The 21,286-nt window shown below is 46.9% G+C and overlaps 4 protein-coding genes and 1 long non-coding RNA gene across 12 annotated transcripts; 4 read left to right on the top strand and 1 right to left on the bottom strand.

Annotated features, from left to right (window-relative positions):
• The first annotated feature begins 523 nt into the window (after window positions 1-523).
• Window positions 524-4,917, top strand: LOC117859286 (AP2-like ethylene-responsive transcription factor BBM2). Its single transcript, XM_072293869.1, has 8 exons — window positions 524-946; window positions 1,051-1,750; window positions 2,056-2,138; window positions 2,412-2,500; window positions 2,654-2,727; window positions 2,850-2,900; window positions 2,999-3,075; window positions 3,605-4,917. Exons 1-8 carry the CDS (start codon window positions 811-813, stop codon window positions 4,480-4,482), a joined length of 2,088 nt encoding a protein of 695 aa, XP_072149970.1. The 5' UTR covers window positions 524-810; the 3' UTR covers window positions 4,483-4,917.
• Window positions 4,918-5,107: 190 nt separating this feature from the next.
• LOC117859288 (uncharacterized) lies at window positions 5,108-8,442 on the bottom strand. 2 transcript variants are annotated; one of them, XR_004641143.2, is made up of 2 exons: window positions 8,104-8,442; window positions 5,108-5,583 (listed from the first exon to the last, which is right to left on the bottom strand). It is a non-coding gene; the product is annotated as an uncharacterized lncRNA (long non-coding RNA). The 2 variants fall into 2 exon arrangements; XR_004641142.2 differs by lacking the exon at window positions 8,104-8,442 and adding an exon at window positions 5,753-5,957.
• On the top strand, window positions 5,830-7,802 carry LOC117859287 (uncharacterized). Its single transcript, XM_034742498.2, has 3 exons — window positions 5,830-6,097; window positions 6,292-7,331; window positions 7,537-7,802. Exons 1-2 carry the CDS (start codon window positions 5,869-5,871, stop codon window positions 7,305-7,307), a joined length of 1,245 nt encoding a protein of 414 aa, XP_034598389.1. The 5' UTR covers window positions 5,830-5,868; the 3' UTR covers window positions 7,308-7,331; window positions 7,537-7,802.
• Window positions 8,443-9,956: 1,514 nt separating the features above from the next.
• Window positions 9,957-15,494, top strand: LOC117856741 (uncharacterized protein At3g49140). 7 transcript variants are annotated; one of them, XM_034739116.2, is made up of 14 exons: window positions 9,957-10,214; window positions 10,497-11,082; window positions 11,174-11,283; window positions 11,367-11,592; window positions 11,758-11,860; window positions 11,949-12,013; window positions 12,508-12,627; window positions 12,734-12,829; window positions 13,481-13,637; window positions 13,724-13,786; window positions 13,870-13,979; window positions 14,077-14,229; window positions 14,598-14,693; window positions 14,777-15,494. In XM_034739116.2, the coding sequence occupies exons 2-14, from the start codon at window positions 11,062-11,064 to the stop codon at window positions 14,885-14,887; spliced, it is 1,431 nt and encodes a 476-aa protein (XP_034595007.1). In that variant the 5' UTR covers window positions 9,957-10,214; window positions 10,497-11,061; the 3' UTR covers window positions 14,888-15,494. The 7 variants fall into 7 exon arrangements, with proteins under 7 accessions (XP_034595007.1, XP_034595011.1, XP_034595012.1 ...); XM_034739120.2 differs by having other exon boundaries at window positions 9,959-10,214; window positions 10,497-10,614; XM_034739121.2 differs by lacking the exon at window positions 10,497-11,082 and having other exon boundaries at window positions 9,959-10,214; window positions 11,179-11,283.
• Window positions 15,495-17,296: 1,802 nt separating this feature from the next.
• On the top strand, window positions 17,297-21,141 carry LOC117856740 (probable methyltransferase PMT19). Its single transcript, XM_034739114.2, has 6 exons — window positions 17,297-18,042; window positions 18,181-18,379; window positions 18,622-18,913; window positions 19,549-19,938; window positions 20,050-20,127; window positions 20,278-21,141. Exons 1-6 carry the CDS (start codon window positions 17,365-17,367, stop codon window positions 20,489-20,491), a joined length of 1,851 nt encoding a protein of 616 aa, XP_034595005.1. The 5' UTR covers window positions 17,297-17,364; the 3' UTR covers window positions 20,492-21,141.
• Window positions 21,142-21,286: the final 145 nt, after the last annotated feature.

The raw sequence follows: 21,286 nt of genomic DNA, 5'->3' as shown, positions 1-21,286 counted from the left end.
AAGCATATACATGCTTGCATATGTCAACTGGATGCATAAATGTTCAGCCACCCCTGTGTACCCGTGCGTGCATGTGCACCATCCTGTGGAGTATATACTTGAAAAGATCATGCAAGAACATCTGCTTACGAATTGAGATCCTAGACAAATAGAATGTGAAGCTTAGATCTCGCACCATTTCTTTTTTCCAAGAGGATTTCTTAATCATTCTTAACAGCAACTTTCGGTCAAATGGCCGTGACAGCGTAATACTATTATCGAGTAAAAGGTCGTCACTTTATTAGTACTGCATGTACAAGCATGCGCAGATACATCATCAGGTACTGATATAGGCACACATATAGTCTTGTTTTGAGGAAAATGAGACAAAATATAGTGGAGACTTCCCCAGAAAGCAGAAGCAAAAAGTGCTTTCTGTTCAGTTAAATCATGCCACACTGTTTTTTTTCTGTATTGGACACACAGTGTACTCCATCTTTTTTTCTTATCGAAAAGAATCTTCTCCTACATGTATATGCTTATATTATACTCCATCAACCTATATAGACTACATGCAGTAGTATAGTGTGTCTTCACATAGTGCTATTACTAATCTTATGGAGTGTACTGGTTGTATAAATATCTACCAGTACTAGTACTGTTTGCTTAATGCTCCAAAACTCTCTGCTTGACTTCCCCTTCCCTTCCCTAAGCTTTGCACTCACCAAAATGGCTTCTTGATCTCCTCCTCTACTTCCTTATCAATCTAACAAGAGCTCAAGAAGCAACCATTAGGGGCAAATTAATCGCAGCTCTATCAGTTAATCAACCATGGCTACTGTGAACAACTGGCTGGCTTTCTCCCTCTCCCCGCAGGATCTGCCGCCTTCCCAGACGGATTCCACCCTCATCTCCGCCACCGCCACCGACGAGGTCTCCGGCGACGTCTGCTTCAACATCCCCCAAGGTTACGTATCGATCGATGCAAGCATAACTTTACACATCTACAGATAGCACATGGCACGCGTATGTACTCATTATTGAAGCTTGCTGCATGAAATCTTCGTGCAGATTGGAGCATGAGGGGATCGGAACTCTCAGCGCTAGTCGCCGAGCCGAAGCTGGAGGACTTCCTCGGCGGCATCAACTTCTCGGAGCAGCACCACAAGGCCAACCTCAACGTGATCCCCAGCAGTAGTAACGCTTGCTACGCGAGCTCAGGCGCTAGCACCGGCTACCACCAGCTGTACCACCACCAAAGCTCCGCGCTCCATTTCGCTGACTCCGTCATGGTGGCCTCCTCCGCCGGCGTCCATGACGGCGGTGCCAGCATGCTCAGTGCAGCGGCCACCGTCAATGGCGGCGCTGGCGCAGCCAGTGCCAACGGCGGCAGCATCGGGCTGTCCATGATCAAGAACTGGCTGCGGAGTCAACCAGCTCCGCCGCTGCCGCAGCCGAGAGTAGTGGCGGCCGCAGAGGGCGCGCAGGCGGCGCAGGGGCTTTCTTTGTCCATGAACATGGCAGGGGCGCAAGGCGCTGGCATGCCGCTTCTCGCCGGAGAGCGAGGCCGGGCGCCCGAGAGCGTGTCCACATCAGCACAGGGTGGAGCAGTCGCCGCTCGGAAGGAGGATAGCGGTGGCAGCGGCGGTGCCGGCGCCCTAGTAGCCGTGAGCACAGACACGGGTGGCAGCGGCACGGTTGCTGAGACGGCGGCGAGGAAGACGGTAGACACGTTCGGCCAGCGCACGTCGATTTACCGCGGCGTGACCAGGTAGGCCCGGGTGCAATGAATGAATCATGGGACTTAGGAGTATTAACTAGCACAAATCAGCAATGCATCAAGTAATGATCATGAAATTAAACAACAAACTATTACTAATGGAAGATGCTATGATAGATTTGATTGCATCTAGCTAAGTTCTCGCTTGATGTCTCTTTTTTATGAAGAAAATGAGTAGGCCCGATGCTAGCAAAGTAGCATTTGATGATTTGGGTGATTAGGACTGTCATTGTGTTGGGCAGGATCGTTGTGTAGTGGGAAATTAACAAAAAGCTTCTACTTTTGATTTATTTTAGGCATAGATGGACAGGGAGGTACGAGGCTCATCTGTGGGACAACAGTTGCAGAAGGGAAGGACAAACTCGCAAGGGTCGTCAAGGTACTAATGCCAGATTGCATATTCAAATCAGCTGTTGTGCTTGATCTTTCCCCCAATGTTGTTAACTGATATTATTACTTCTCTTTGATCGTCTCTGTATTGACTATCGTGATTTGCGGGATTGAACTCAACTCTTCAATCTACAGTCTATCTAGGTACGCGATTTCACTTGATTCGGGTTGGACTACCTTTTTTTTTTTCAAAATCTAATAGAAGGAATCATATTTTTTTCTCGCTATTCTCACCTTTTTTTTCATCTTTTATCATTGATAGGTGGTTATGACAAAGAGGAGAAAGCTGCTAGGGCTTATGATTTGGCTGCTCTTAAGTATTGGGGTCCCACGACGACCACAAATTTTCCAGTATGTATATGTACAACGTAGTTTCACATTAATAGTTGCTATTTCTCAATTCTGTTAAATGGTTAGTGATCTGAAGTGAAGGTTCTGCCAGTTTTTGTTAATTATGCACATTGCTGGAGTTATACTTAAAGGCATTTGTTTTTGTATTTCTAGGTGAGTAACTACGAAAAGGAGCTGGAGGAAATGAAGCACATGACAAGGCAGGAGTTTGTAGCGTCTCTGAGAAGGTCAGTCTACGATAATCTTTTAATTTATTGAGACAAGAAATTACTCTATATTATTAGATGTTGGGCAAGATTAATAGATCAAGATCATATTTGACACAAACTACCCATATATGTGGTTGCAGGAAGAGCAGTGGCTTCTCCAGAGGTGCATCCATTTACAGAGGAGTAACTAGGTATAACTTCATATAGTGATGTCGGCAGATGCATAATATATTCAGCAATGGATAGAAAATGTGAGTGGTGTGTAACTTGAACCTCTCTGTGTTTTTAGGCATCACCAACACGGGAGATGGCAAGCACGGATTGGACGAGTTGCAGGGAACAAGGATCTCTACTTGGGCACCTTCAGTAAGTAGAGTTTTTTTTTTAATATATTAACCACAGAAGCAAACTACAGTCAACTATAACCATCTCAATGCTTGCAATTAGAAGCAATAAGCAAGTGCTTCATAGCTGATGATGGTACTCACTAAGAGACCTGCTGTACATGGATGTATATATGCTAGCTGACTATTAAAAATGTGAGCATGAAGCCATTCCAAGTTGCATTGCAGTAGTGTATGCGTTCCTATGCAAGTGGCTTTTTTTTCAAATCTGACCCCATGTCTGGTGCTATTGTTGTCTCCCATTCACCCGTGCATCAGGTCAAAGTAGCACTAAACTACCTTAATAATTAGAAACAAGCGAGCATGCATCTGCAGTAGACTAATCTCAAGTTACAGCTTAAATTAGTTAAGCTACAACATTAAAAAATTCTGATTAATAAGCTATGTCACATGCATTTTGCTCGCATATACCATGCACCGTGCAGACGAAGTGCAGCACGAGTGTGCTTGGATTGATGAGCTAAGCCGAGCGCAATTATGCGTGGGTGCAGGCACGCAGGAGGAGGCAGCAGAAGCGTACGACATCGCGGCGATCAAGTTCCGCGGGCTCAACGCCGTCACCAACTTCGACATGAGCCGCTACGACGTGAAGAGCATCCTGGACAGCAGCGCGCTCCCCATCGGCAGCGCCGCCAAGCGCCTCAAGGAGGCCGAGGCCGCCGCGTCCGCGCAGCACGCCGGCGTGGTGAGCTACGACGTAGGCCGCATCGCCTCGCACCTCGGCGACGGCGGCGCCCTGGCAGCCTACGGCACGCACTACCACGCAGCCGCAGCCGCCTGGCCGACCATCGCGTTCCAGCCGAGCGCCGCCGCCGCCGGCCTGTACCACCCGTACGCGCAGCCGATGCGTGGGTGGTGCAAGCAGGAGCAGGATCACGCGGTGATCGCCGCCGCGCACAGCCTGCACGAGCTCAACCACCTGAACCTGGGCGCCGCCGCCGGTGCGCACGACTTCTTCTCGGCGGGGCAGGCCGCGATGCACGGCCTCGGCAGCATCGACAACGCCTCACTCGAGCATAGCACCGGCTCCAACTCCGTCGTGTACAATGGGGTTGGAGACAGCAACGGTGGCGCCGTCGGCGGCGGCTACATGATGCCGATGAGCGCTGCCGCGGCGACCACGACGGCAATGGTTAGTCACGAGCAGGTGCATGCGCGGTCACATCAAGGGGAGCACGACGAAGCCACCAAGCAGGCGGCGCAGATGGGGTACGAGAGCTACCTGGTGAACGCGGAGGCGGCCTACGGTGGCGGGAGGATGCCTTCGTGGACGCCGGCCTCGGCCCCGGCAGCGGCAAGCAGCAACGACAACATGGCCGGCGTTGGCCATGGCGGCGCGCAGCTCTTCAGTGTCTGGAATGACACATAAGCTGTGTGCGCCGGCCTGGCATCGCGGTAAAACGTACGCTCACATAAGTAACACTTAGGGTTCCTGATGGAGGTGACCATTGAGTTGTTCTTTGTCATATGCTTAAGTTCTTTGTAGCTGGAAGGAAAGCTAGGGTCTCTTCTGAAGGGAGGGTGATGGTTTGTGAAGAGTGTCATAGGGCTACCTCCATGACGATACCTTCACTTGCTGACATTTTGGGGTTCAGGTTCAGAAGATGGATACCAACTAGTAGTATTAACCAAGTCATTAGATGGGTAGAAAATGGAGCTAGCAAAGCCTGCTTGTAAATTGGGCAAAATGTGGTAGCTAGGGTGGATGACCTGACATGAGGTGAAGACTAATGGCATCTAAATTGTCTAGTGTTTCCATTCAAATGATCAAACTAAGCAGGGAAATCAAGCAAGTTCTATATTATCGTTTCGCTGTGTTCTATGTCCTGTATACTCCTATTGTTTTCAACAGTACATGGGCTCAATTCACTTACCGTCGGCCCAAGTTTAAGGCACCGTGCAGATTAGGCCCAACCAGTTAGCCCAAATTGGCTGCCACCGACCAAAAGCAAATGCACACTTCCTTCTTTTCGGCACCAAAATGAGCTTCCTGCTACCTCCAAAAGCTATTTTCTCCTCCTTGTATCATTATATGTGGCAAATCAAACTGTCAAGGGGATAGGCAACAGATTTTCAAACAGCATGGGAGTGGAACAAACCAACAAATAAACAATCATTTGTTAGTTAAACCTGCTCAACTCTTGCATGGAGATGGAGCAGGAGGGATTTGTTAGCCTGAACCATCTGAGCTGAACACAGGAATGCACCTTTTTGACTTGAGATTTAGTTGGCTGCTATCCTATCAGGTCAGTGGGCTATGCCTGAGTAGTTGAAGCTACACATGCCACAGACCTTTTTGCTGGATGAAAATGAGGCCACAAGTTATCTTGATCTCTAGTATAATCACCCAGGAGAATTACCAGCTGGATTGATGAAAGGGTAGCTTCAAAGGTCCTTTGCAGATTTACGGTGACTTGGAACAATACTGGGTTTGCTCAACTCAGATTGTGTTTGTATTTTCGTATATTACCTGCACAATAGTAAATAAACATAATCACATTATGCCATTTTAAAAGAGAAAAATGAAATTTCCACTGTTTGCTATACATGACGAAAAAAATCAAGGCATTGTATGTGCTCATTTTAGAATGCAGTGGCATGAAGCAGAATAATGTTGACCCGGTTCACTCATCCCCTACCTGCTCTCTCTGTCCCTCAAACCTTGTGACCATGGCCATTATAAATAGCCATCCATATCAAAGCCAAAACCATCCACATCTTCTCCTGCTCTCACTTGACAAAGCACTATCTAGCCATGAAAATGAGCATGACAGGCCAGCCAAAGGGTCACATATGGCTGGTCTTCACCATGTTGTTTGTCACTTTTGCAATGCACGGTGAGGGAGCGAGCAGCTTTGCACCACCTTCTCTTTCCATATCACCAACATATGATCCTGTTATTAAGGTGATAGGGAAGGTGTACTGCTACAGATGCTTCAATGAGGCACACCCAGAAGAATCCCATGGGAAAAGGCACCTGGAAGGTGAAATTTTGTCATCACCCTGTTCTTATGATCATATCATGCTAATGCAGTCAGCTTGAAAATACATCATTGTTCCTTTTTGCTCATAATTATCCTCCTTAAACATCAGCTGCTGATCTTTTGCGACTTATCCCTAAATGAGTAAATGTCCTTCTGAGTTTCATACTAATTTCTTAACAATAATCTGGGTGCAGGAGCCATGGTCAAGGTCACTTGTCAGGCAAATGACCAAGCACTCGTGGCATTTGGTTACACCAGAAGCAATGGCAAATACAGTGTTATCCTTAAGGGATTGCCAATTAGCAACACCTATGGGGCCGACTCGTGTAAGGTCGAGCTCCATGGAGCACCAGGAGGATCAGACTGCAATGTGCCAATTGAGTTAAATTTGTCTGGGCTCAGTGTTTACTCCAAGTCAAGCGAGGAGGTGGTTCTCCAAGCGAACCAGATAATGGCATTTGCATCAAAGAATACCTTGGAATGTTCAAAACCTCACATGCCACCACCGGCGCATCCCTACAATTCCCCGCAACTCCCTTACCAGTATCCCTCGCCTCCGGCTAGCCATAAGTCCCAACCATTGCCTTATCAACATTCGCCACCTCCTTCTAACCTGTTTCCTCCTCCAGCTTACCAGTACCCATCACCTCCACTAAACAACTATGCTTCACCGCCACCTTACCTACAGTCCACACTTCCAAACAGCTACCAATCACCACCACCTCTACAAGGCGTCAATTCTCCAGTACCATCCCACAAGTATTTACCACCTCCATACTACTACAACTCTCCACCACCATACGTTTCAAAAAAAAACTCTCCACCACCACAATACCAGTACAACTACGTACCTCCGCCACTAGCTAACCAGTATCCCCCACCTCCATACATCCACAGTTCACCACTTCTACCATCATCAACAGGAACTACATACCAATATAACTCTCCGCCTCCGTACCAGTATGCACCACCTCCACATAGCCATCAATCTTCACCGCCACCTGCCCAGTATTCCCCACAATTACCTCCAAATGCTCCAAACAATCTGCATCCAAGTGTCCCTCATGCAAAGTCTCCACCAGTATCTTCAGCATCTCCACATCCTCTTTACCAGCACAACTCTCCACCACCTCCAATTGAAGCTCTGTCGGCACCAACACCACCTCTGCACTCCAATCAATCCCCACCACCAACAAATCAGCTATCTTAAGCATCAACATGGGGCTCTTTAAGTGTAAGTTTTCTTTAGTTGTGAAACTTTACATATTATTATATTACACACTGTATCTCCAAAAAAATATCACAGTTTTTTAAAGCTTCAACGTTCCAAGATGCTCTTATGAACCCAAAAATACAGAACTACAATTCGAAGAAAGCAATCATATTCCCAAAGTGCAGTGACATGCAATGCTAATGATATCACTCCGCTCTCATTTCAGGCCCAGGCGTGAGCAGAATAAACAAAAGACCTGAAGCCTATTTCGATTGTCGAGAGGAATCATAGCTGGAGGCTTCTGCTTCCATCTCAGTATTCTAGAGTTGTTTATTGCATTGTCTAGAGTTGTTGCAGTTTACATTCCACTGCCTATAGCTATTTCAGCAATGTAATCATAAGTTCGATGAGCTTTCTTAGTAGCTCTACCAATGAAATATATGGTGTACTCATTGCAGTTAAAAAAATTAGCCTTTTGTGTTTCTGCCCTTACATGTGAAGAAAATGGAACAAATCAGAAATCACCCTGAAAGACTTGTTCCTGAAAAACTCAAATCCATTTTTGCTCCTCGGGTTATACTGTGGCATCTAAACGACATTCAGAATCCAGAAGGGATATCTCCTCTCTACCACAAGATAAATGGAAGGGACAAAACATAGGCAACACAATTTTTACGAAAAACTTGAGCACGCTACGAGTGCATCTTTTTGCGCGGATTGTCGCGGTATTTACTCTGCATTCTTCGCCTATGAAGACGGACTAGTGACCTAGCGAGTGGCTCAGAGAACTTACCGGAGAGAGAGTGGCCGCGAGCCCGCGACGCGGCAGTCTACGCGCATGGTCGCCCCGTGGCCCCGTCGCCGGTTCCGGCATCGACGACAGCGACGCCCGGGCCGGCGCCTCTTGGTCGGTCGGATTCGGAAGCAAGCACCGCTGCGGCGGCGGATCTGTCCGGCGCAGAAGATCCGGTTAGTTTGGGTGGGCCTGGGCCATGCTCAACCGGCGTTTGTTTGGACCTACCCTTGGGCTAGGCCGTCACTGGGCCAGTAGCGTCTCAGTCTCCGCGTTTAAAGCCCGACTGAAAAAAGAAGAATAAAAAGCTCTCTCCCTCCTCCACTCTGCATCGAACTTTGACGATCACCACTCCAAAAAAAAAGAAGAAGAACTTTGACGATGAAAGCGTGCAGCACAGCGATCGACGTGGCGCCTACCTCCATGCAGCACATGGAGACACATGATCGTCCAGTTGCGCCGTTCTTCGCATGCACGATCCTGGTCGGTTCAGGTGCACCGGCACCAAAAACATGTTCTCTGAAGAAAGGAAAAAAAAAACTCTTCAAGACAACCACTTCACGTAAGAGTCGTGTCCTACCTACAAGAAAGACACGAGAGCATCGCATGGCACGGGTTCAGCTGGGAAGATTCCATGTGCATCAAAACCTCGCAACTGTAAGGTAAAAGAAGGGCTATGCAATTTGTGACGCATGATGAAATTCACAGTAGGGCAATTTTACAGAAGCCCATGTAAAACCTGTCCTGCCATCGGTGTCGTAGTCTTTCGTGAATCGTGAGCAAGAAGTAGGCGAGAGCTCGAGGCTCCGGGTGCCCATCATTTTCCAGAAAAGCGACCATAGTGTAGCGGACGAGCCAAAATGGGCGGAAACGAACAACCCGGCCTCGGGCGTCTTTTGCGAGCCGATCATGAGCCTGCGGCTGGCGTTGCAGGAGGGCCACAAGCCCTGGAACTTTGATGCCAACGGAATATGACTGACATATTCCTTCCCCTGCGCCTGCTGTTGCAGACTACGGTTGGAGAGGCTTGTTCTGAGGCTAGGATGGCACGCACATCCACGATCCTTTGATGATCCATCCAGACCAACTGCCATTCAGATAGAAGCTACCCCTATGGCCCTATCCCTTCTCTTTTGTTCTTTTCCCTCGCCCAAATGCTATCCATACACCTCAAATCCTTGATAATATTAGGCTAAACAGTTGGTTACCTGCTTATTTATTCAGACTAAACGCCCAATTAAATAGATTAAACAGGCTAAAGGGGTGATTAAACAGACACGACTAGGAGCATTTTACACGGCGTGTAAACGGGTTAAACCGCTGTGCACGTGGACACCGATCAACCGTCATCATCCAACGATATCAAATGGTACCCAAAAATGTTAACTGCTATCGTGATCACAACAACAATGGTACACTGAAATAGCAACACCAACACAATACACACTGTGAATCGACAGCTTCAAGACTGCAAACATGCTGTACGTCTACGGCCCAACACTAATCACTACTGACTACGTGGATGCCGTTCTCACATGTACTCGTACGGTGGTCGCTGCACGTGTTATTCAAAGCAGGGAGCGACCTGCCCCCATCATCATCATTGTTTCGGTTATGGGGCCAACGACTACTATTAAATGCGGAATTTACCTCGAGATCCAAGCCCCACACCAACTCCGATAACACTAGTCCATTTTCAGGAGGTGAGGGAAATTCCAAAAATACTAAACCAAAATCTGTTCGTGCTAATCACCCAATTCTTTCCACCTTCATTTTTCAATCAATTATTAAAAAACTGTCCTGCTGGGAGAGAAACTAACCCTGCGCCGTGCGGGAAAGAGCAAATTACCAAAAGGGCCCTGATGCACCCCTCCTGGCGGCTTCTCTCACGTCTCGTCAGTCCTCCCAAAGAGGAAGAGCGCAGCAGACCAGGAGGGAGCAAGGGGGAACTCGCGGTTCGCGCCGTGATCCGTCTCGCCCGCGGGTGTTTCCGCCGCGCGCCGCGGCTGCCGCGTCGGTCTCCGTTCTCGCCGCCCGCACGGCCCGCTTCTGCTTGATCCTGCGGTCCTTTTTGTTTCTCGTTTCACAGGTGGCCAGCCTTGGTATCATCGGTGAGTTCCGTTTCCGTACCGAATTCGATTGCGTTTAGCATAAGCGATGCGGTGGTTCCGGCTGGACCTATTCTTCTGGTCTCGCAAAGGTGACGCCCCGATGATGTTTCTGTGCTCGGAGAACAGGGGAGACCTTCTCCTTGATCAGTGCAGCAGCAGCGGTTTCGTGTGCGGTTGCTCACCGAATGGTTTAGTTTTGATTCTAGAGTTTGGTTGGATCGCTTTGGTGTTACTGGTTTGTTAGAAATGAGGTTTGTAATGTGTTATGTTTGTTAATTGCAGCGACTGCAGTTTGGTAAAGTGCTCTGATCCACCAGGGTTTACCGTACACATGGTGTTCAAGAATTAGGCTTGCTGGATTGAATATAACATAACTTGGGTTCGGTTGCGATGTGAATTGGTGAGCGTGAGTGGCAGTTTGCACATTCAGAAGTGTCTCTTTTCTCAGGGAATCATCCCAGTTTCTCTGAATAGAACCTCATTCATTATGTTTGACACTGTCCAGCCATCTCTTTCCCCGTTTTACCCTTATGTACAATTGCAGTTGAGACTTGAAGGAAATAGTGATACACCCAATTCTTCATCCATTTGGATGCATTTTTTTCCTCGTTATATGTTCTGATATGAGGTGAATACTGCATTGGGCTGACTGTTGGTGACTGCCTTTGCTAGAGGAATTAGTCACTTCTTCTCCTTTCAAAAAAGGCAATTGACATTTCCTTATGTGATTGGTCACTATTTGTTTGGGTACCCTCTTCTGCTCTACATTCTTTGAGACTACGCCTGAGCTTTGTTATAATCTGGTAAATAATAGTATATTTAAATTGCTTCAAGAGAAATACCATCTATGCAGAATCATCCATATTGGGTACATATTCCTCAAAAACAAGTATTTATTAAGTACATGTGCCATCAGCGTTTTATTTTTTTGGCTTAACAATTCTATTTTACTTTTGCAGAGCAGAATTAATTGTCCTCTGCTGGAGTGTAAAATGGCAGCAGGAGCCACCTTAAACTGGGTTAAAACTCCATTTGACTCCCGGAGATTTCATGATCTATCTAGTTTAAGGTCCTTCCAACCCTCATTGCAAGTAATTCCTCTGAATGGTTTCCTTGCATTTTGAAACTAACAGCTGCAACCATTTCTTGCAGTTTTCGATGCCGTAACCCTTTTGGACCAATTCAGCGCTGCTGGTTGCCAACTGATCAGGACTCATCCCTAACCAAAGTTCGCGTGGCTGCTGATTATTCAGACTCAGTGCCAGATTCAAAGTACACGAGAGATCGGGGTTATCACCCTCTTGAAGAAGTTAAAGAGCGTTCAAGGAAAAAGGACCTGCTACTGACAGATGTTGAAACAGCTAGAACAGTAGTAGAGGTAATCTGGTGCAACTAAATTATCCATTTAAGATTGCATCCCGATACCCTGATAGCAGAGTATAAAACTCCTCAAAATAATCCAAATATATTCTGTAAAATCTTACACAAATTTGTTGCTGAGCATCTAAGCCTAGTTAATGTTCCAATCTTCCATCTTGTCTAGGGCAATAGCAAGGGCTTGCTTGTATTTCCTGCAAGGGTACACAATGAACCTCATGGAAATGTTGCCTGGTCAGAGTTTCAATATGTTATTGATGACTACGGAGGTACTGCCTTAATGCATGATAAAAATGTACTATAGAGCCTTAGCAGTGTTCTTCTTGTGCAGCTAACCTGTTGGGAACTTATTTACAGACATATTCTTTGAAGTACCTGACAGCGAGAACCTCTTAGAAGATGATACTGCGAACAATCCTGTGGTAAGATGTTGTTCTGCTGTGTTGACCAGAGCAATACTAGTTAGAAACTAGATAATAATAATTGCTTTTCCTTGTTAATGGGTTTCTTTCCTTGTAGATATGTACTATACTCCATGTATTAGGGATAGCCGGACAGATTTGTGTAGTTCATATATTATTGGTCGAGTAGTCCTGAATGGACAACCTTGTATCCATTATGAATAGGGCAAAAAGTTAAACTACTCTTTTCTCTACCAAAAAGTTATAGGCATACACTCATAGCAGTCTAGAGGCTATCTGCCTGGCAACCGGCATCATCATTCTTTTGCATGGTAGTTGTTCCTTAAAGGACTAATTTTCACGAAGATGCCATTGTCTTGCTACAGAACAGTGTTAGTGCTGCAGTCAACATGCCATTGTCTTGCTACAGAACAGTGTTACTCTGATGATGAAAATCTTGTGCATCAGTGCTTTGATGGGTGATTCACTTACTTGAAATGACATCTCAATTGCAGACAGTTTTAATTGGAATGGACGGACCCATTATTGGAGAAAGTAGTGTGGCGATTAGTGATTTTAGTGATTACATGGATGGTGAAAAATTTATGGACGTTCCTGATGAGCACTACAGCAAGGTTTGCTAAAAGTTCTTTTTCCTCCTTTCAGCGGTTACTGTGGATCATTTTTCTTATTAGCAGCAAGCCCTGTCATCATTAATGTCTCTCTTGTGAAATGTCACAGATTGATACAGAAATAACTGATATTCTTATAGAATGGGGGATGCCAGCAACAATGCGTGCAATACATCCGATTTACTTTGCCAAATGTTTGACAAAGGTAAGAGATAAACCGTTATAAAAGAATGCAGACAACCCAGCAGCCCTTGAAATAGTGAAAATGGTCGACCTGGCAAAGATGCTATAAATGATTACTATAATTCAGCTAACATCCTCCACTTTAGATTGGTTAGTAATTTTGTGTTGTCATGAAGAGTTGCAAGGGAACCATCTAGTAGAGCAATGAGTAACCGTCCAGACCACTCGGTTAGGCACACATCAAGATCCAAAAAAAAAGAGAGGCAAAGATAGCAAATCAGTATGATCTTGCATTAGTTTCAGAGTATGTTCTCTCTCAACTGGGACAGAAAGTATCAGTAAAACAAAACAAAAGATCGCAACAGTTTGATGTATTGTTCTGAGTATTTTTCCCATCAATTAGTGTTGGATAAAATCTCTGCTAAAATAGAATATATTATAGAATATATATATATATATATATATATATATATATATATATATGCGAACCTGAACTTCTTTTATTTATTATGAACTCTCATGTATCAGTTTGTTGTAGAGTAAAAGCTTCAGCATTCAGCAAAGCATGTCTCGTAGCATGACCTATCAAAAGAGCACAACCCTAAATGTGACTTCAAATCACCCAAGTTGCAGAGAACTAGGCAATCACATTACCTGCTCTTTTACTATACAGGCTGTTCATGACAATCGTGGGGAGAAGATGGATAGTCCATCAAATAGTGTCTCTATTGTTGGATATCTGAGACCTGCTTTTATAGAGGAAGAATCTTACTTGAGGAGCTTGTTTCATGCCGAATCCAACAGTGATGGATATTCATCTGACTGGAAAGGTACTTCCACAACAAATTCAGATATGAAGCATCTTCTTTTCTTTTTCTCAATGCTATTCTTCAATCCAATGCCATTTCTGATGTAGTGAATGAAACAGATGGATACAACACAGAAACTCGGCCAATTTCTGGAACTAATCACCTAGTTGGTAATTTAATTGGTTAAAATCTCGCACCTCAGTTACCCACTTTCATTCAATTTTTGTTTGACTTACTCTAAGCAAATATTCAGATGATGATAAGTCAAGATTTGACTTCAATGATACCGGAACTAGCACCGGTTCGATGATCTACAAGCTGGAGATAATGACAATTGAACTGTTCTCCATGTATGGCAAGCAGGTAATGTTGCTTCGGAATATCATATAACTACTTGACCTTGATCTACAAACAGGTATTGTGGCCATTATAGTTTCTTATATTCCATGGATTTCTGCAGTTGATGATCGATCCACAAGATTTTCAAGATTCAGAACCAGATATTCTTGCAAACTCTGCTTCAGCAATTATAGAACGGATCAAAGAAAACAGTGATCAGTGTGCAGTGGCTCTCAGGTCACTCTGTCGCAGGAAAAAGAGCCTTACTGTCGAGGTACGTTTGTTGTCATTGATGCTTTATTTTCATGTTCACAATCTGAAATTACCATTCTTGTGCCTGGAATCCTCTTCTTTTAAGCATATGTCCAAATTCATTATTTCATTGTGAAAAAGAATAACAAGGCACAAGTTCTTTTTCTTGTTTAGTTGCTGTGACGGTATACTTCTGCAATGCCAGGACCTTAAATATATCTGCAATTTCATCTTTTGTTCAGAAGCATGTCATTTGCACTGTGATTATCATATTACCTGTTCATATGTTGGTTACGCATGTTGTTGTTTCTCACTATTGCATTGCCAATAGGACAAGTGTTCCTTTAGTGTAAGCTTTGTTTGCAATCTGATATCTGAAATGTTCTGCAGGAGGCAAGTTTGATTGGCGTTGACAGTCTTGGTATTGATGTAAGAGCCTTTTCTGGCTTGGAAGCTAGGACTGTTCGATTTTCGTTCAATGCGCAGGTTAGTCATTAGGCTTAGAAATTTCAAATCACCTTGGTCCTTTTAATGAACCTAGAACAATCATTTGGAGTCTCTGGTTTCAGGCGCTCTCTGAACGTTCAGCTGAAAAAAAGATCAGGCGAATGCTTTTCCCACGTTATCAGCGTAAAAGCGTGAAAACCTCCACTGAAGATGAGTCTCAACCTATCAGCTGACTTTTCTCTAGAAAGCACCTAAACGCCCGGTCCAAGTACAAGGGCGTCAAGGGAATCAACAAAAGATCTTTTATCTGATCTTATTATGCGCGTTTGCTAGGAGATAGCGCACAACCTGTCGACTCTGAGAATGACCTGAAGCATCAGGGTTCCTGATTGAGGTTTTGACTTCACTGGTGAAGGAAGGTTGGCCATGTACGGTCTCTAACATGCCTCCGAGTCCAAGGATAAAGTTTGGTTTCTGACAAATAAGAGAACAAATAAGGTGCCAGCTCTTGTAAAAGATGCACTGCAATCTGATGCTGGCGGAAATCTGCAACTGAGTAGCTGGCCAAGCTTTGTCAGCAATAAATTCCAGTAATAACGAGCCGCAAGGAGAGCGGGCAGAGTAATAAGGTCTCCTTGGCCTGAAACAGTTCTTATCCTTTCTTTTTTAAAAAGAAGAAGAAGAAGATAGTATCCTGTACTCGAATCAGTTCTTGATACCCCAACCTGTAACTAACTTCTTGTCGTCTCTTTCATGTCTGAATAAATGTAACGCAACTGTGATTATGTGTCGTTTGTTCACCAACAGAAACGAATATAGAATGATAAAGTTTCGAGAGCCTTTTCTTGGTTGAAGCCTGAAAGCGGTAGGGGCCTATTGTACTCTCTCATATACAGTATCCACGGGGAACTAAAACTAAAAGCGTCTAGTTTTTTCCCCGTGTAAATTTTCACAGCAAAGAAACTCTACACACATGTGCTGTATACATCATGGAGCCCATATGTTTTCGTTGCGAATACCTTTTTGAAAAGGCGCGGCCATTTCTTACGCTGCCGCTGCTCTGATAAGACGGCGACTGAGCTCGGGGATAATGCTTCGCACGCTGATAGTGGGCGGTCGCCGTCGGCGGTGACGCTCCAGTGAACCACACGACGCACGCACACGGCCAGCCCGCCCGTGGCCAGCCGCCACGCCAGTGCCCACTTTCTCCTCGCCGGCACCACCTCTCCGCGACTCCGCCCGCGGATTGGTCCCGTCAAAAGCTGACGCGGAGGCGCGGAGGCCTTGGGCAGATTCGCTCGCGGCCAGGAGAAACAAGTACAGCAGACGACGTGCAGGCGGCAGAGGACGTCGAAAGATCAGAGGCCCTGGAGCTCGTCGTCTCGCTGCAAGTAGCCGTACGGGCGAGAAGAGGTGACGCTTGCGTTTGGAAGAGAGTGGCCGGATTATCGCGCCGTCCAAGCGGGAGCGCGCCGTGCCGTCGCCGTCGCCGTCGCCGCCCCGCGCAAGTCTCCGGCGCGGCCTACGCCGGCCGCACACGGGGGCCCGAGTCGCCCGACCCGATCGCGTCGTTTTTGGCCGCTCTCGTAACCTGCCGCGGCGCGACGAGGAGAACGCGCTCGATCCCGCAACGAGACGTTGCTGTTGGCGAGCGTGACAGGGGGCCGGGCACGGGGTCCTGCTCTTGCTTGCAAGCGATGCTACGATCATGACGAGTCGCCGTCGAAAACTACGGCGGCAATGGATCATCAGCGTTGATCGTCGCCGGTGTCGTGGACAACGGCCGGAGCACACGGACGCGCGTTGTCTTCGGTTGGGATTGTGCTCGATTTTTTTTCGTGGTAAAAGGAGATGTGTTAGGTGCATGGGGTTCGTGCGGTGCTGGACGAGTTGTACCACGGCCTCCTTTGGACTCGTAGTGCGTTGCGCGTTAGCTGCAAATTGGATCGTCCTCCTACTAGTACTACGACTCAACGGGATCGCCCATGACTAAACTCTGAAGACGTTCCGACACACATCTTTCTGCAGGTACTGATCGATCACCTTTTTTTAAGCATTGCAGTTTGCTGGTTTTAAATTCGAGGGGGGCAAATTTCAATCTCTACGGAGAGGAAGCCGGTCCGGTTTGGAGCTTGGACCACAGTGTAGGATGCGATTTCTATTTTCTAAGGATCCGCACGAGACTAGATTCTCAGCGGGTTTTGCACGCAGGGGGGAAATATCTCGTGTCGTCTTGCATTTTCAGTGCTCGATCATATTCAGTCATTCAGATTTCACATGTGCTTATTTCGGGAAAAAAAAGATATCGCATGTGTAACGAGCAAGGAGAGCACGCGCCACTGTTATCGTTTTGTAAAACGCTTTGTATTATTTTTATCTTCTTCTTAATACAATGATATACATGACCCTGTTATCGTTTTGTAAAACGCTTTGTATTGTTTTTATTTTCTTATACGCAGTTCTCTTGCGTATTCGAGAAAAAAAAAAGCACGTGCCACTGCTCGGCGGGTCCCACGAAACCCCCACCGGCCGGGACCCGCGCGGCAGCAACCGCTCCCAGCCTCCCTGTCTGCTGTCTCCTCGTGCTCCCCTTCAAATACGAACAAGGCGGCCGCGGCGCCACCGCTCCACTTTTGCCGCACTCACTCACGCACGCACTCGGAGCATCCGATACTCGGCCAGTGCGTCATACGCGGTGTCGGCGGCGGCCATGCCGCTCTCGCTGCCGTCTTCGGCGGCCGTGGTCAAGGCGCTGCCGCGGGCGCTCTCGCTCACGGCCGCGGCCGTCGCGGCGGCCACCACGTCCCTCCTCCTCATCTCCGCCGTCGTCTCCCGCACCCACCACGTCGCCTCCTCCTCGGCGCCTCCGCTTCCCCCGTACGCCAGCGCGTCCACGACCGCCCCCCAAGCCCCGGCGCCCGCGCCCGCGCCCGCGCCCGACCCCGACCACCACCACCACCCCCCGCCTCCCCCGCCCGTTCCCCCGTGCCCGCCCAACGCCACCCACCTCGTCCCCTGCCACGAGTCCCCCTCCGGGGAGCGCCACTGCCCCACGCGCCCGCCGCCTCCTCCGCACCCGCCCAAGGACCCCCCGCCGCATCAACCGCACCCTCCACCGCCCCCGCCGCACTGCCGCGTCCCGCCGCCGCCCGGGTACCGCCCGCCCCCGCCGTGGCCTGCGCGGCGCGAGCGCGCGCGGTACGCGAACGTGGACCTCCCGCTGCGGATGTCCTCGGCCAAGCTGGCGGGCCAGGACCCCGTCCGCGGTCGCGGGGAGTGGCTGGTGTTCACCAAGGGCAAGGGGGTACGGAATTACGTCGACCAGCTGGCGCGCGTGGTGCCGCTCCGCGGCGGCGTGGTGCGCACGGCGCTCGACATCGGCTGCGGGGTGAGTACTTGCGTGAGAGCGTTTCCTATTTGCAATCGAGTACGCTGCTCGTTTGAAGAGTTGGTTGTTACTGTTTGATTACTATGCCTTCTCGATGTGATTTTGATGTTTGTCTCTGTTCATGCGAGTCACCGACAGGTTGCGAGCTTTGGGGACTACCTGCTGAACTATGGAGTACTGACCATGTCCATTGCTCGTGGAGCACAAGCGCAGCTCGCGTTGGAGCGTGGACTGCCTGCGATGATCGGAGCGCTTGTTGCTCACAGGCTGCCATATCCATCGAGGTCCTTCGATATGGTGCACTGTGCGGACTGCCTTGTTCCATGGGCTGCTCATGGTAGGACATGCAAGATATCATGCTATTGCTATTAATGACAAAGTAGACTTCCTGACGTATCGTTTATTCACCGTATCTAGTTTGTTATTGCACTTATCAGTTACTTTCTTCAAAGCTAATATCCTATTGGCGAATGTTGACGTCAGTGAACACTGAACAGAACAGCTCCTAATATGTCGATGTCAATAGTAAAGTTTTCTAGTGGAGTGCTCTTGTTCTCATTCACCTATAGCTGATTCCAGATGGGCTCTATATGCTGGAAATCGACCGGCTTCTCCAACCCGGTGGCTATTGGGTCTTCTCTAGGCCACCCGTCAGCTGGAAATCTGCATACAATATTTCGAATCAAGCGACTGAAGATGAGGACAAGCAATTAACCATGGATGATATGGCAAATAAGCTTAATTGGACGAAGCTGTCTGAGAACGGCACGATTTCTGTTTGGAGAAAGCCTACTTGTCATCTCCACTGTGACCAAGAAGCAAAATTCTTAGGATCGCCACCACTCTGTAGAGAAGACCCAGATAGTGCCTGGTAAGGTTATCATTGTCTCCTTGTCACTTTGCATTTCCAGCCAATTGCAACCAAACATAGTATTGCATATTTTAGCTTCAGCTATCCTTTGCGCTTTAAAGTTGAGGAGGGGATGAACATGCTCTGAAATTTAATTGAATGCAAAAGGATTGCAATGTTGTTGCCTTATCAACAATGGCACCACCTCACCCCTTTTTTCTTTGGCTTCATGATATCCTTGTGATACGACAATGCACATGATAGTTTGGCTGGCTGGATAAAAATTAATAAGTTGTTTTCGTTGTTTCTTCTAAAGATTGCCTTGCAGTATGAACTTATTCTAAGATCATATCATCATCTGCCTATGTTTTGTTCTGAACTTCTTGTGCAGTCGTAAAGTTTATTTAGTCAAATGTAGTTTCAGGAATATTTCAGGACAGTAACAGTAATACAATGCTACAATAAGGCACATCCAACTAAGAACACGAGTACAGTAGAGCACCAGTGTATTCCAAGGAACTTGCTGCCAAACTGGGGTAAAAACACTTTTGCCGAGCCATGAAATAATCTAACTTGTACTCTTGCATTGAAGTTTTTAGTCATTAAATTCTTCCAACATGAAAGTTTCATTAAAGATAAGTTTTGTTACATTGCAGGTATGCGAATATTTCAATGTGTATATCATGTCTTCCAAGAGCTGAACTTGTTAATGTTTGTGCTGGTGGTGTCATAGAAAAGTGGCCTAAAAGACTTGATGCAGTGCCACCGAGGATAACCAGTGGGGAAATGAAGTGGTTGTCCATTCAGACATATAAGCAGGACAGTTTGATTTGGGAGAAAAGGGTTAATTTCTATGTAACATATCTAAAATATCTATCTAATGGAACTTACAGAAATGTCATGGATATGAGTGCTGGTTTTGGTGGCTTTGCTGCTGCTATGTCCAAGTATCCTGTTTGGGTCATGAATGTCGTTCCTACTAATGTAACAGACAATACTCTTGGTGTCATCTATGAGCGTGGACTGATTGGAACATACACAGACTGGTAATGTTAATGAAAACATCTTTTTCCTTGAAATAAATCAGCACTTCCAAATTCTGCAGTACGGAGTAAGATATAGGCAATAACTAATCTTGATTTTCAATATATTTTCAGGTGCGAGGCCTTCTCTACTTATCCGCGGACATATGATCTAATACATGCTAATGGGATCTTCAGTTCACATATTCACAAGTAAGTGATCCACTGCCCCCTCATGATTTTCGATGTCCAAGCCTCTGAAAGCGAACTAGAAAGGCATAGGATGCTTTCACAAAGCACATGAACAATGCAGTTAAAGTGATTCTAGCTCAGTTCTCCCTCCTGACACCAAACTATTCTCAGATGTGCGATTATTGACATCCTGGTTGAGATGGATCGCATTCTCCGGCCAGGGGGCGCCGCTATTGTTCGGGACAGAGCTGATGTCGTTCACAAAGTCAAGAAGGATGCTGACCGCCTACGATGGCATAGCCGAATCGTTGACACTGAAAATGGGCCCCTGGATCCTGAGAAGCTTCTCATCGTGGACAATTCCCTCCCACTCCCAGGGAGCTAAAGCAAGCAGCAAAGAACCAGGGTCAGCAAGCCCTTCATGTTCATGACAACAAGTTCTACGGTCTTCTCATGTTTCAAAAAGTGGGCTGAGATCTCACTACCTGTACAGATGAAGAATATACAGACGACCAGGGTGTTATTACCTGTACAGATGAAGGGTATAACGCTATTCTACAGTCAGAGATTCAGAACTACAGAGTACAAATGAAGGGTATAACGCTATTCTACAGTCAGATTCAGAACTACAGAGTACAGATCCTCGTATGACCAGTGCAATATATTTTGAGCCACTGACTCCGCTGGATGCCATTTCTTCGTTCCAATATCCAGTATGCAGCTTGATTTCTTAAGCTCTGACGACTAGCTGTGCAGCTGGAACCCAGCAAATCTCGATTCTGTATAGCCGCACATTGACTGTACATGTGTATAGCAGCTGTACATATCTTGTGAGTGGTGATGTACATGCGAGTGGAGTTTAGACTTTCTGTTTCTGCATTTGCCTTGGTTTGGTCGCTAAGCAACCTACAGGTTGTACTGCATCGTGTAGAAAAAGGTAGGAGCTTGATTGGCAGCTGCCAGATTTCACCTGGTCCTTGTAACTTTCCGAGTTCAGACTATGGGGTACCGGACGTGCTGTTCCTGTTTCCGTTTGATTGGGGTGTTGTCCAAGCAAAGTGAAGCGCGGGGCAGGTCGAGTCTGGACATGATTTTCTCACGGCATAATCATAATGGCAGTTATTATTGCCGCGTGGAGGTCGTCTCCTCCGGCACCGAAAGTAGTGATGGGATTCGAGGA

Source organism: Setaria viridis, chromosome 5 (genome assembly GCF_005286985.2).
Source record: "Setaria viridis chromosome 5, Setaria_viridis_v4.0, whole genome shotgun sequence".
Lineage (NCBI taxonomy): Eukaryota > Viridiplantae > Streptophyta > Magnoliopsida > Poales > Poaceae > Setaria > Setaria viridis.
This window is presented reverse-complemented; position numbering and strand designations above follow the sequence as displayed.

Coding starts and splice junctions, on each gene's coding strand:
- LOC117859286 (XM_072293869.1), top strand. CDS start 811: ATGGCTACTGTGAACAACTGGCTGGCTTTCTCCCTCTCCCCGCAGGAT. Junction 2,728..2,849: donor TTTGTAGCGTCTCTGAGAAG/GTCAGTCTACGA, acceptor ATGTGGTTGCAG/GAAGAGCAGTGGCTTCTCCA. Junction 2,901..2,998: donor ATTTACAGAGGAGTAACTAG/GTATAACTTCAT, acceptor CTGTGTTTTTAG/GCATCACCAACACGGGAGAT.
- LOC117859287 (XM_034742498.2), top strand. CDS start 5,869: ATGAAAATGAGCATGACAGGCCAGCCAAAGGGTCACATATGGCTGGTC. Junction 6,098..6,291: donor TGGGAAAAGGCACCTGGAAG/GTGAAATTTTGT, acceptor ATCTGGGTGCAG/GAGCCATGGTCAAGGTCACT.
- LOC117856741 (XM_034739116.2), top strand. CDS start 11,062: ATGCAGAATCATCCATATTGG. Junction 11,083..11,173: donor TGCAGAATCATCCATATTGG/GTACATATTCCT, acceptor TTACTTTTGCAG/AGCAGAATTAATTGTCCTCT. Junction 14,694..14,776: donor GATTTTCGTTCAATGCGCAG/GTTAGTCATTAG, acceptor CTCTGGTTTCAG/GCGCTCTCTGAACGTTCAGC.
- LOC117856740 (XM_034739114.2), top strand. CDS start 17,365: ATGCCGCTCTCGCTGCCGTCTTCGGCGGCCGTGGTCAAGGCGCTGCCG. Junction 18,380..18,621: donor TGTTCCATGGGCTGCTCATG/GTAGGACATGCA, acceptor AGCTGATTCCAG/ATGGGCTCTATATGCTGGAA. Junction 20,128..20,277: donor TTCAGTTCACATATTCACAA/GTAAGTGATCCA, acceptor AACTATTCTCAG/ATGTGCGATTATTGACATCC.